Source organism: Miscanthus floridulus, chromosome 19 (assembly GCF_019320115.1).
Source record: "Miscanthus floridulus cultivar M001 chromosome 19, ASM1932011v1, whole genome shotgun sequence".
NCBI classification, from domain to species: domain Eukaryota; kingdom Viridiplantae; phylum Streptophyta; class Magnoliopsida; order Poales; family Poaceae; genus Miscanthus; species Miscanthus floridulus.
The window spans coordinates 11,520,878-11,532,649 of NC_089598.1; the positions used below are offsets into that span (position 1 = coordinate 11,520,878).

At 44.2% G+C, this 11,772-nt stretch overlaps 1 protein-coding gene across 2 annotated transcripts; it reads left to right on the forward strand.

Annotated features, from left to right (window-relative positions):
- Positions 1–3,567: 3,567 nt before the first annotated feature.
- On the forward strand, positions 3,568–7,753 carry LOC136527758 (transcription factor GTE1-like). 2 transcript variants are annotated; one of them, XM_066520599.1, is made up of 8 exons: positions 3,568–3,786; positions 3,978–4,127; positions 5,555–5,632; positions 6,283–6,507; positions 6,617–6,715; positions 6,891–6,949; positions 7,082–7,232; positions 7,425–7,753. In XM_066520599.1, exons 1-8 carry the CDS (start codon positions 3,670–3,672, stop codon positions 7,584–7,586), a joined length of 1,041 nt encoding a protein of 346 aa, XP_066376696.1. In that variant the 5' UTR covers positions 3,568–3,669; the 3' UTR covers positions 7,587–7,753. The 2 variants fall into 2 exon arrangements, with proteins under 2 accessions (XP_066376696.1, XP_066376697.1); XM_066520600.1 differs by lacking the exon at positions 5,555–5,632.
- The last annotated feature ends 4,019 nt before the right edge of the window (positions 7,754–11,772 follow it).

The window sequence follows — 11,772 nt, forward strand, 5'->3', positions numbered from 1 at the left end:
TGAGGTTAGAGAAGAGCCTTGGTGATGAAGATAAATTGGGGAAGAGTTTTGGTGGTGAAGTCAAGTCGGGGAAGATCATGGTCGGTGACGAAGAGTAGTGGATGGCGATGTTTGTAGCTTCCTTCTTCTTCTTCTCATCATCACTTGAGTCACTATCATTTGACTCCCACTCTTCACCAAGAAGAGCTTCACCTCTCTTCTTGCCTTTGTTCTTCTTGTCTTCATCCTTGTCATGCTTGTGCTTCTTCTTCTCATTAGGATAATCGGTTATGAAGTGTCTGGTTTGGCCACAACCATAGCAAAACCTCTTCTTGTTCCTTCTCTTCCCATCACCGTAAGTCTTTCGGTTGCTCTTCTTCTTTATAAACTTTCTAAAGTTTCAAATAAGGAGTGCAACTTCTTCATCGAACTCTTCTTCTTCACTTGAGGAATCATCCTTCACTTTCTTCTTCTTCTTTTGACTAGAGGGTTTGCCTTCATGAGCTTGAGTTGCCTTTAGGGCTACATTCTTGTTGTATCCCATTGCATTAGGATTTTGATTATGAGCATTGATTGCATCTTCATCTAGACACTCATAATGCTTGAGCTTTGAAAGAACTTCTTGAGGTGTCATCTCATCATAATCGGTCCTTTTCATGATCACGAATACTAGCATATTGTTCTTGGCTCTACAGGTTCTCAACATCTTTTTCTAGCAACCTTGTTGTCATCCCATTCGGTGCTTCCAAGAGCTCTTATGCGGTTGACCAATGTCATAAGCCTATCAAACATGGATTGTGTAGTTTCATTTTTCAAGAACACAAATCTTTCCAATTCACCATGAAGCAACTCAATGTTGCCTTTTCTCACACTCTTATCTCCTTCAAATGACACTTTCAAAGTATTCTAAATTTGCTTTGCACTTTCCATTCCATTTACCTTTTTAAATTCATTCGAACTTAAGCTTGACACAAGCAAAGCTATGGCTTGTGCATTTTGATGGAGATTGTGCACTTATTCTAGAGTTATCTCTCTATCTTCTTCGGTAGGAATTATCACACCAACATCCATAACTTCCCAAAGTCTTGCGGCAATGAGATGCATCTTCATCTTGTAGGACCAATCAGTGTATCTCGTTCCATCAAAGTTAGGTCGCTTGCCAATGTTGATGGAAGGGTTATGTAGAGGTGAACCTTTGATGAGTTGTCCATAGTCGAAGTTCATCCTCGAATATATTCCCTTTCCATGAGCATGCTTACCGGCTCCAATATCACTAGCGACATCTTTGTTTGCTTCATTTTTACCACTTGTTGCATCATTCTTGCCACTTATTGCATCATCAACCTTCTTGCTCAATTCTTCCTTCATCTTGCTCATCTCATCTTGCATCTTTTTCAATTCATCTTGAAAGAACTTGACTTGAGCAGCCATCAACTCTTCAGCTATCTTCTTGGCCATCTCGGTGGCGTTGGCTTGCATCTTGTTGGTCTCCGACATTATTTCTTCTCATGCGGTGAAGCGCTAAAAGAAGACCCTGCTCTAATACCAATTGTAAAGATCTAAACAATGCCTAGAGGGGGAGGGGTGAATAGGCGTATCTAAAAATTTCTACGTAAACTCAAAGTCAAATATCAGTGACAGTTAGAAGTTTCAACTGTTTGGGCTAGAACTTCCGATAGCCGGAAGTTCCAACGTAAACAGTCGGGAGTTCTGGCACCTACGTGAAATTCACTACAAGTGCTAAAATGAACTTTGAGTGAAAGATATCTTACAATCCCACTCCCTAGTGGTAAGGTGAAGTGTTGGGGTTGCTCCTTTGATGCCGGAAGGTTACCACTTCGTAGATCGAGTCCAAACCCTAAGAGGAGAGTTGGAGAGGAAGACAAACCAACACAAACAAATATGATAGAACAAATCACAACTACAATAAGCATGTGGGACATAAGGATTTATCCTGAGGTTCGGCAACCCCACAAAGGAGCTCCTACATTCTCGTTGTTGAGGTGACCACCAAGGTCGGAGTCTCTTCTAACTCTTTGCCTCTCTCAAAGCAACCACAAAGGTTACTTGAGCTTTTCACTAAGAAATCAATCGACAAGATGAAAACTCTTGGGCGAAGCCTAGCCGGCTAGGGTTCCAAGAACCCAAGAGTAATATATGTAAATCCAACCGACTTGATGAAGAAATCAAGTGCTCAAGCTTGCCAAAGTGATTCTCTCACTCAATCCACTCTCCTTTCACTCAAAACCCTAGGGGAATCAAAGATTGGAGCAAAGGGGAGAGAAGAGGGGTGCCTTGAATGCTTGGGAGCTATTTTGGATGAAAGTTTGTGAGTAATGAATGAGTGGTTTACGGTTAGAAGAGAGGAGAGAGCTATTTATACTCATAGTGAAATCCAACCGTTTAGATCTAGGTCGGAAGTTTCGACACAGATCGCCGAAACTTCCGGCCCTACTGTAAAACACTATTCAAGGGTGTAGTCAAAGGTGGTCAACACAGCTGGAGCCGGAACTTTCGGCGGAACTCTGGAACTTCCGGTAGTCGGGACTTCTGATTCACGTCGAAACTCTCGACCTAGAGCCGAGCCAGGGGGCTAAGTCCCAAAGCGCGGGGACTTTTGGTGGGAGCCAGAACTTTCAGCACCCGGAACTCCTGACTCCCGTTGGGACTTTTGACGGGCGAGCGAGCGTGGGCGGGTAGACGGCTAAGTCCTCAAGTGCTGGAACTTCCAGCACCAAATGCCGAAACTTTCGACGGCCAGAACTCCCGGCTCACGCTAGGACTTCCGACTACCAAAAGTCCAAGAACTATATCTAAGTGTTCGTGAGGTGATTTTGTGTCTCTCTTTAGATTTTATTTTTATGCTCGAGCACTCTATCTTCCTCAGACCACCTAAACTTGCATCCCTCTTTATAGTACGACATACCTAAACCCAAAATAGAATAAAAATGCTTTGAAGAGTGCTTTGGGTTCGTCTGCCTTTTGCACTTGAAGAATTGAGGGATACCATTTCATCTTAAATCAACTCTTTGAAACTTTTAAGGGACTAAAGCTGCAATATATTTCATTAAGATCTTATTAGTCCCTAATTTGGATGTCATTAATACACCAAAACTCACGTAGGGGGCAAATACACTTTCAAAGCTACAACAAAAAAATTATATTAAAGCATACTATATTATATGTTCACTGTATAGATCTACTCATGTGGAGTCCAACAAAATTAGATTTTTTATTTTATGATTTTTCTGTGATTTACTATGATTTTTAAATATTTAGACGAAATAAATAAAAAAGAAAAAGACAAAATCGCCTTTGAAAGCCGCTTATAACCGGTTAAGGAGGTAAAACGAACTGTTTTTAAAGTTCAGGGTGGAAAAACAAACTTTCATAGAAGTTGAACGAGGTAGTGTCGATTTTTTCCTTCAAAAAAGCAATCCACAACCTAGTGGACTAGGCCTGTTTAGCCCACCTATGCAGCCCAGCCCATGTTGTCGTCATGTTCAGCCCGGCCCATAGAGAGCTGTACACGTACCGGCGCAGGAGGCCCCATATGCTCATCATAGACAAGCACTTGCCGTCACAAAAAAAAGAAAAAGAAAAGACAAAAAAAAAAACCGTCAGAGCGGCGGTCGGCTGTAGTGTAGTTGCAGGTGTTCGCCGGCACACGCGCGCGGCCGCGAACCCTAGATGACGCCGGCGAACGGTGCTCCAGCTCCGGCAACGGAGGCGGCCCCCCAAGAGGTGGAGTCGGAGGCCGATGCGTTCCGGCGCCAGGTTGACGACCTCGTCTCGAAGACCGACGTGGTAATCCTCCCACTGCTTGCTCCTGGTCCCGTCTCATATAGCGACGATGACGCGATTCTAGTGCCGGAGAAGCGTCGATTAGAATGTTTTGTTTGGCGAATTTGGGGGAATTTGTGTTCTTGTTTGTTAGCGCGACAATTCGGGCGCAGTAGTTCTCAGATTGGGGGTTGTTTGCGATGTGTGTGCTGCAGCTGGAGAGGCGCGTGAAAGAGGTGGTGGACTTCTACGATGGCAAGAAGCACGGAAGCGGCGGGCGGAAGGGCGGCGGTGGCGGCAGGCACGGGGCATACTCGAGGGGGATGCCCGACCTTATGCGCCAGTTCGGCGTGCTTTTGAAAGAGGTGACCTTTCTCGAGTTGGTTCTTGAATCTTGGCATGAATAATCTCTGCACATAGTGCTTGCTGGGTTCGGTCTGCACATAGTGCTTGCTGAATAATCTCGTGAAGCATGCCGTAGAAAGTCTGGCCAGTTTAGAACAGTAAACGACCTGAACGCATGATAGATCATCAAAATGAAACGGTTTAGGGTTGCAGCTTTTGAAAGTGGTATTGATGAGATCACATATGCAACTAAAAAGTATCTTTATTGAGGCATAAACACATCTTTGTTGTTGGCTGATCATATTCAAGGTCAATTGTTTCAATTGAGTTAATACCTGATCTCTCTCTAGCTTGTAGATAATTTTGACAAAGTTTATAATTTTCTTCTCCAGTGGTCCCTTCCAGTTTCCTTTTTTAGACCAAAGACCATTGGCACAGCTCACTGCGGACACTAGCTTATAACGGAAGATCTCTAAAACCTGAAAGACACAAACTAACTCAATACTCACCATAATCTAAACCAACACTCTGCAAACTCCTCTAAAAACCTACCAGCAAAAATGCCACATATATACAGCCACAGCCACATTTACTTTCAGCACTTCATGCAAAAACAACACCAGACTGCTGCAACCTAGCCAAAACTTAACCACAATAGAGCAAACAGCACTCCTCTAAATTTGTTCAATGCCGTTTACCATGTGCCTGATAAGCTCCGCCGCTCTTTTCTTTATCCTTCTCTGAGACCATCACCGTCCAGTTCTGCAGCAAGGCCACCAGCTTGAATAAGACCACTGCCACCTTTGGCTCCTTGATCAATTTGTTGTTAAACACCAGATCGTTCCTTGTGTTCCACAGCACCCACAGAGAACCTGCACAACAAAAACGAATCACAAACCTTTGTCTTCCTATATCTAAAGCCAGGAGGAATAAAAGTCACTACATTCTACTGGAGTTTTAGACAAAACAGAAACATACTTCTAAAAAAGCACAGAAAAAAACAGCAATAGGACACAGAAAAAGGATATGATCAGTAGTTTCACCCTCTCCACAAAATTTGCACTGTTCTTATCCCATCCACTTTATTTTCTTAATTCGGACTGCTGATTGGATCCTACCATGGAATGCCATCCACAGAAAGATCTTCACCATTAGAAGAGCTTTGCAGTCTTATACATCCATCTTATGTTGATTCACCAGACCACCAGAAGTCAAAGCTTTGTATAGAGATTTTGTTGTGTGTCTCCCTGACCTCTCTAAACCCCAGATCACTACATCTCTTCCTTCGGACAGAGAAACATCCCTCTAAATTACTTTTAGGTCCTTCTAACTTTTTTTTTTCGTTATTCCCGGAGAATCAGAAAATGTGTGATTGGTTTGCCATATGAAAGTTCCCATTTATTCCTTTGCCATTTTCACTCAGTCTTCTTGATTTTCATCCTTCCAGATCACCTCTCATAAAGATGCATGGCCATTTCTGGAGCCGGTGGATGTTGTAACCCTGCACATTCCTGACTATCACAAAGTAATGGCTAAGCCTGCTAATATAATTTTGTCATTTATTGCTGTAGTTGATTCCTAACAGAGTAGTAATTTTGATTACAAGGGGATATTGTTGTAGGTTAGTATAAATATTAATCACTACTGATGTTGTTGTATGTCTTTAGTGTTATCCTGGATGTATGAGCAATACATAATCTTGAAGAGGTACACTGACTTTTTACCTTGATCCAGTTTGGCCTCTGTTTGTATTATATTGCAAGCACATGTATATAAATATAACTACAATGGATATGAGCCATTGTAGTGAGTGGCTTTTCCTTTAGCAGTGGAACCTTCTCACCCCCTTTTTAGAGTTTTACCATTGAATTAATACAACAGTTTATGTTCAGTTTCCTGAAGTACAAGGTTGTGTCTTTAACCTCTATTATCTGTTACAAGATTGGATATTGCTTCAAATTGTGGAATCCTTGACATTTAGCTGTATATGTTTCTCTTTATTTAGCTTCTCCTTGGAAGCTGGTTAGATGCACCTTAGTTAGAGCTGCTTTGGTTTTGTTATTATCGTGTCCTTTTCGAACAGCCAAGGCAGGGGCATTTAATATTTATTTATTTATGTATCAGTAAAGTTTTTTTTGTAGTGATTTTCATTTATTTAGTTTATCTTGTTAACAGATTATTACCCATCCTATGGACTTCTCTACCATCCAAAAGAAAATGGAAAGGAAAGATGGTTCCTGTTACACCAATGTTCGAGAAATATGTTCTGATGTTCGATTAATTTTTGCCAATGCGATGAAGTACAATGATGATCAAAATGTAATCCACTTGATGGCTAAATCATTGCTTGAGAAATTTGAAGAGAAGTGGCTCCATTTTCTTCCTAAAGTTGAGAGCGAGGTAAGTTTTTTAGTCATACATCTCTCTCTCTCTCTCTCTCTGCCTAGCCAATAGAAGCATGTCGGAACCTTTTATTTGTGCATTATATTTTCTCTACATATGCTTGTAGGAAAAAAGACAAAAGGAGGAGGAATCAAAGGGTGTTGCAGCCACAAGTGCTTCTCGAGAAGTTGCAATCGCAAAATTAGCAAAAGATACTGATGATGAGGTATGATGCTTGTTTATGTTGTTAGTTGTTTGGATGCTAATAGCAGTTTGATGGTGTGGTTTTGGATGCAATATGTACACTCATCTTCATTGCCTCGTTCAGTATTAGATTTCAAGTATCCTATTCTATTTCCCATGGATATTCAGTACTTCCTCTCTTCTTTTTTTCTCCCCAGCTAAATCAGATCAATAGGAAGCTGGAGGAGCTCCGGAAAATGGTGGTTCACAGATGCAGGTATATCTTATAATGCTCATTCTATGCCTTTTGATTTGATTATATGCTATTATTTTTTATGTTGTGATGATGACATTCTACTTGTGTATCTGAATCTGGATCACATGGTTGCTGAATTTTTTATATTTATAGGAAAATGACCACAGATGAGAAGAGGAAGCTGGGTGCAGGTCTCTGCCACTTGTCTCCAGATGATCTTAACAAGGCGCTAGAAATTGTTGCACAAGACAATCCTAGCTTCCAAACTAAAGCAGAAGAAGTGGATCTTGATATGGATGCCCAGGTAATGGTTTATGTGTTCCCTTGTGCTCACCCTTTCTTTTTTGTTTCAACCATAGACATAAATAACTGGTTATACTGCATCATGGCTTAGAATTAAGGAAAGAATACCACCCTGTGTGTTTAACTTGAGAGTTTCCTCCTACCATTTTGGTTATTTTTTTCCGGTCTGTTTTAGCTATGCTCCCTGATGCAGAGCGAGACAACCCTATGGAGGCTGAAATTCTTTGTGAGGGAAGCGCTGGAACGACAGGCCAACGTTGCCTCTGGTAAGATGGACGAAAACGCCAAGAGAAAGAGGGAGATATGCAATGCTCTGGCCAAAACCGCCTCGAAACGGATCAAGAAGCAGCCCTAGCCATCTTCCAGATCTTTGACTCGCGCCCTTCTCTGATTGTTAAGAAGTTGTTTTTGGTAGGAGTAGCCATTAGCTTTGTGAAACGATTTCCTGCATTTTTTGTGGAGCTGTGTATATAGTACATTAGTACACTGTCCAGTAACAAGTGCTTTCATGTGTAACCATGAGCTGATCGTGTCCCCCCTGATCCAACAACAAACATTGTTTCTACTTGCAATTGCTAGAATGAAGGCCACAATGTGATTGATTGTAGAAGCAAGCTTTTGTCACAGGGCGATGTTACTTGTGGAATCAGATGATGCAGACATTTTGTGGAACGAGATCCTCTAACATACTCGTTTCTACGCCAGAGGGACATCAAAGTCTCCTGCATCGTTGGTGCACCATACGACGGCAGCATCCAACAAACAAAGCAAATGCATGACTATTCTATCCATCGGCCCACGATCACGCTGGCCTTGTTCGGCACATTCGTACGCAGGAGATTGTGACGCAGGAAAAAAAGTACTTTCATGATTTCATCCGACGAGTTCATCTGAGGATTTTTGCAATCCCTTTTCACCCCATGGATTAGCTCTGTTTTGCTGTCTCATGAATGGATATTTGGATTTGATTTATCTGTCCTCATCAGATTGTTCTGAGCTTTGTTGAAGCCTCTCCCTTTCCCAAGAAAGATGTAGCTTAGGTTTGCATTTAAAATAGAATCAAAAGGTCCTGAAGTGGAAGAAAATATGTGCGTGTGCGTAACTCAATCTCATGGCTTTTCTTTTGTCAACATGTGCCATAACATGTAACTGCTTATTGTGGCATGATTTTTTTACTTTCTGGCCTTTTTTCCCTGAACAGAGAGAGTTGATGACCGCTCTTTTTATGAATATGCACTATTCTCATGTTTTTTTTAATGAATATGAACTAACCTCATACTTTGTGGTCTGCTTTTCTATTCTGCACAGAGAGAGTTTGATGCCTAATTTTGTACCTCATGTTGGCTTGGAATTTAGAACTTGAGGCTTGGGCATTTTGGCTTAGCTATGGTGGACAAGAAAGCTTATTCAGGTAGCAAAAATATATATACGGATTCTTCCGGAGGCATACATGACTGCTTGTTCAGAGAGCATATATGGATATTCAATGCACACACACATTTCATATTTTGAGTACTACCATTGGTTGTAATATTTTAGAGAGTAATATAATGTATATTCAGAGTAGGGCACATATGTATGCAACATGCTGGAGCCCTTTACGGCTTTGTGCAACAAGGTCCACCAGAAGCTGTGTGTTAGCCTTCAACTAGTGGCATGGGACGTTGGGGGTGGCTTGACACCTTCCACAGCGGCACGATCTCCACGGCATGGTGGAGACTTGGTGGCAACGGGTGCAGACGTGCCTCCAAGAAGTACTTTCTCCGGCGATGGTGCGGCCATCCAAGCAGTTGCAGCCGAAAGTGGCGGAGGTGCCGGCATGGCGGATGACGACGCGAGCATGGTTAATGGGCTGTGGTCCGTATATGGGCTAAAGGGATTTTGGGCCATCACCTTGTATTTGTGTGATGTATGATATCGTCCGTCAGATGGTGCGGTAACGGTGCAGAAGGCTCGGATGTTCCTGTACTCTGACGTAGAGACAAGTATGTTAGAGGATCTTGTCCTGAAGGGTTGCGGATTTACATGTTATCATTCTCGGAAATGCTCTCCTCAGGACAGCCGAACGCTTCCGTTACCGTGGGCCACGATGGCCCGAACACCCCAGCTAGAATCTCCACGCTCGCCTCAACTCTATTCGTTTGGCTGTCGTCTTCAGCAACCTCCATAAACGTCATTTCCACTGGCCGCGAGTTCCCCGTGCCGGCGCAGCGTGCTCCACCGTGGCCGCACTGCCACTGCGCTCTCCACCGGCCCAGCCGGCCGCCATCACCTCTACACTGCACCAGAGCGTCGCCTCCTGCCTTCCACCCTCTCCACCGCAGTTCACCGAGCGCTCGCCATTCCACCGTGCCGCTTTCTCACCACTCGCCTTTCCCTAGCGCTGGGGCCGCTCGCCTGGGCACTGCATCCGCCTGCCCGCTGGCTTCCCCCCCTCCGCGCATCGAGCTCCACATCGATGAGCCTCTATTCTCCCAAGCAGCGAGTAGATGTTACGTTGAAAGTGCATGTTGCAAGAGTATGTTTCAAGTGTTTCAGATGTTTTATATGTATGTTGCAAGTGTTTTATATGGATGTTGCAAAAATAGATTGTGATGTTGCATATGTTGCAATGGTTTGTACACGTACGTTGCAAGCGTCTGTTTTCAATGTTTCATATGTTTTTAAACATATGTCGTAAGTATGTGTTATCTGGATGTTGCATATGTTTCACACATATCACATATGTTGAAAATATTTTATACGGATGCTGTGTATGTTTGCAATGTGTTTCAAGTGTTTTTCATATATTTTTTTTGCAAGTGTTTCAGAAGCATGTTTCAATTGTTTCATTTGTCTTTTTTATGTTGTAAGTATTGTATCTAGATGTTTAAAAAAAAGGATCGTGTATTACACATGGGATGCACATGGAAAGCAGCTGGCGATGCGAGCCTGCTGCTGGGGCGCTTGATCGCTCGCTGTACGGGCTCCTTCTCTTGCACGAGGGCACCGTCAGATACTAGCGCCCTATAAATCTGTATCATTATTGTTTTTTCTTGTTGTGAGTTTGTTGCATGTTGTAACTTTGATGACCCTGTGCGGATGCAGAGCAGACCTCTGAAGGCTGAAATCGCTTTGTGAGGGAAGCGCTGGAAGGGCAGGCCAACGTTGCACCTGGCACACACGCAAGATGACGAAGATCCGCAGCTGCAGAGACGATCGAACCGAACCGCGATGGCTGCAATAATCCACAGCTCGGCCTCGTGTTTTGTGGCGAGCGACTGGTAACCATCAGCGTGGTAGAACGAATGCTTCACTTTGCCTCCAGTGGGGCTAATGTCTTGACCGGCCGATCTGAAGATGGGAGAGAATAAACATTACTTAAATGAGTTAAATCTGCTAAACGTTTACGAAACGGATATCCTAAGGAGATCATGATTGTCTCTATAAATAGTTGGTTAACACAGACGGTCGTTTTACGATAACTGTCTTTGTTAATTTATTAATTAAGACGGATGTCCTAAAATGATTGTCTTATGTGGGCTTTCTAAGCCTGCTCACATTGTGGTAGTGGTACCTGGAAAAAAAAAGGGTCTTACATCGAGTAACGGACACCGAATTCAGGAATGTTGTAGTGTCAAAAGACAGGCACCGAAGCCAACTTTACTTGCTTAGACCCCTTCAAAATAAAGTACCGGTGCCCAGAACGTTGGTCTCCTTGCTCCACTAGGCCGCGCCCAATCCTGCGCTTCCGAGCCTGCCGTCGCCTACTTTTTATTGACTCTCTCTCGTATTTCTGGACATCGGTAAAAATTAGCATCACCTCTTGCAGTGTGACGAGTGATGCCTCAATCGTCTCTCTCCTCTTTAGGCATCACTCAAGCAACACACTGCAGAAGGCCTAAGTGCTAACGGATGTCCACTTCAAAAAATAGTTGTCTGAATGAGTCACAACCTTTTTATATGAAGTCCAATGAAGATGAACTCTACAATAAAATTGTAGACACTACTACACAGAGCTTTTTTGGAGGCGGGCAAAAGAGATTAATGAAGGCGGGCATGGCAACCGCCTCTATTAACGGAGGCGGTTGCAAATGCCCGCCTCCGTAAACAATTTGATGAATTAAAAAAAAACCACCGAGTCCGGTATCATGCGCCGCCGGGATCTGCCGCTGCTGGGAGCCGCCATCGTCGAGCCCGTCGATGAATCTAGCCTCCAAGAGTGCGTCGCCGACAGATTCGGCCCCCCCGAGCTCGCCGCCGATGGATCCACTCGCCTGCAGCCGGATCTGCTCGCTCGCAGCCGGATTAACGTGCCCATAGCCGGATTGACGTGCCCGCAGCCAGATCCGCTCGCGACGCCGGATTAGCGCGGGGACCCGGGAGAGCTACCGGTGGCCGCCGCCGCTCGCGCTCGGGGGGAGGGAGGGGCCTGCCTGCTGCCGCTCGCGCTCGAGGGGAGGGAGAGGCCTGCCTCCACCGCCACCGCGCGTCCCGCCGCCACCGACTTGGGGCGCCACGCTTCACGTCGGCTAGGGGCACCACCGCGAGGCGCGCCGCTG

Bases quoted from the DNA above. Each gene is read 5' to 3' on its own strand.
- LOC136527758 (XM_066520599.1), top strand. From the start codon at position 3,670: ATGACGCCGGCGAACGGTGCTCCAGCTCCGGCAACGGAGGCGGCCCCC. The intron at 3,787-3,977 runs GTAATCCTCCCA...TGTGTGCTGCAG, and splicing joins TCGTCTCGAAGACCGACGTG to CTGGAGAGGCGCGTGAAAGA. The intron at 4,128-5,554 runs GTGACCTTTCTC...TCATCCTTCCAG, and splicing joins TCGGCGTGCTTTTGAAAGAG to ATCACCTCTCATAAAGATGC.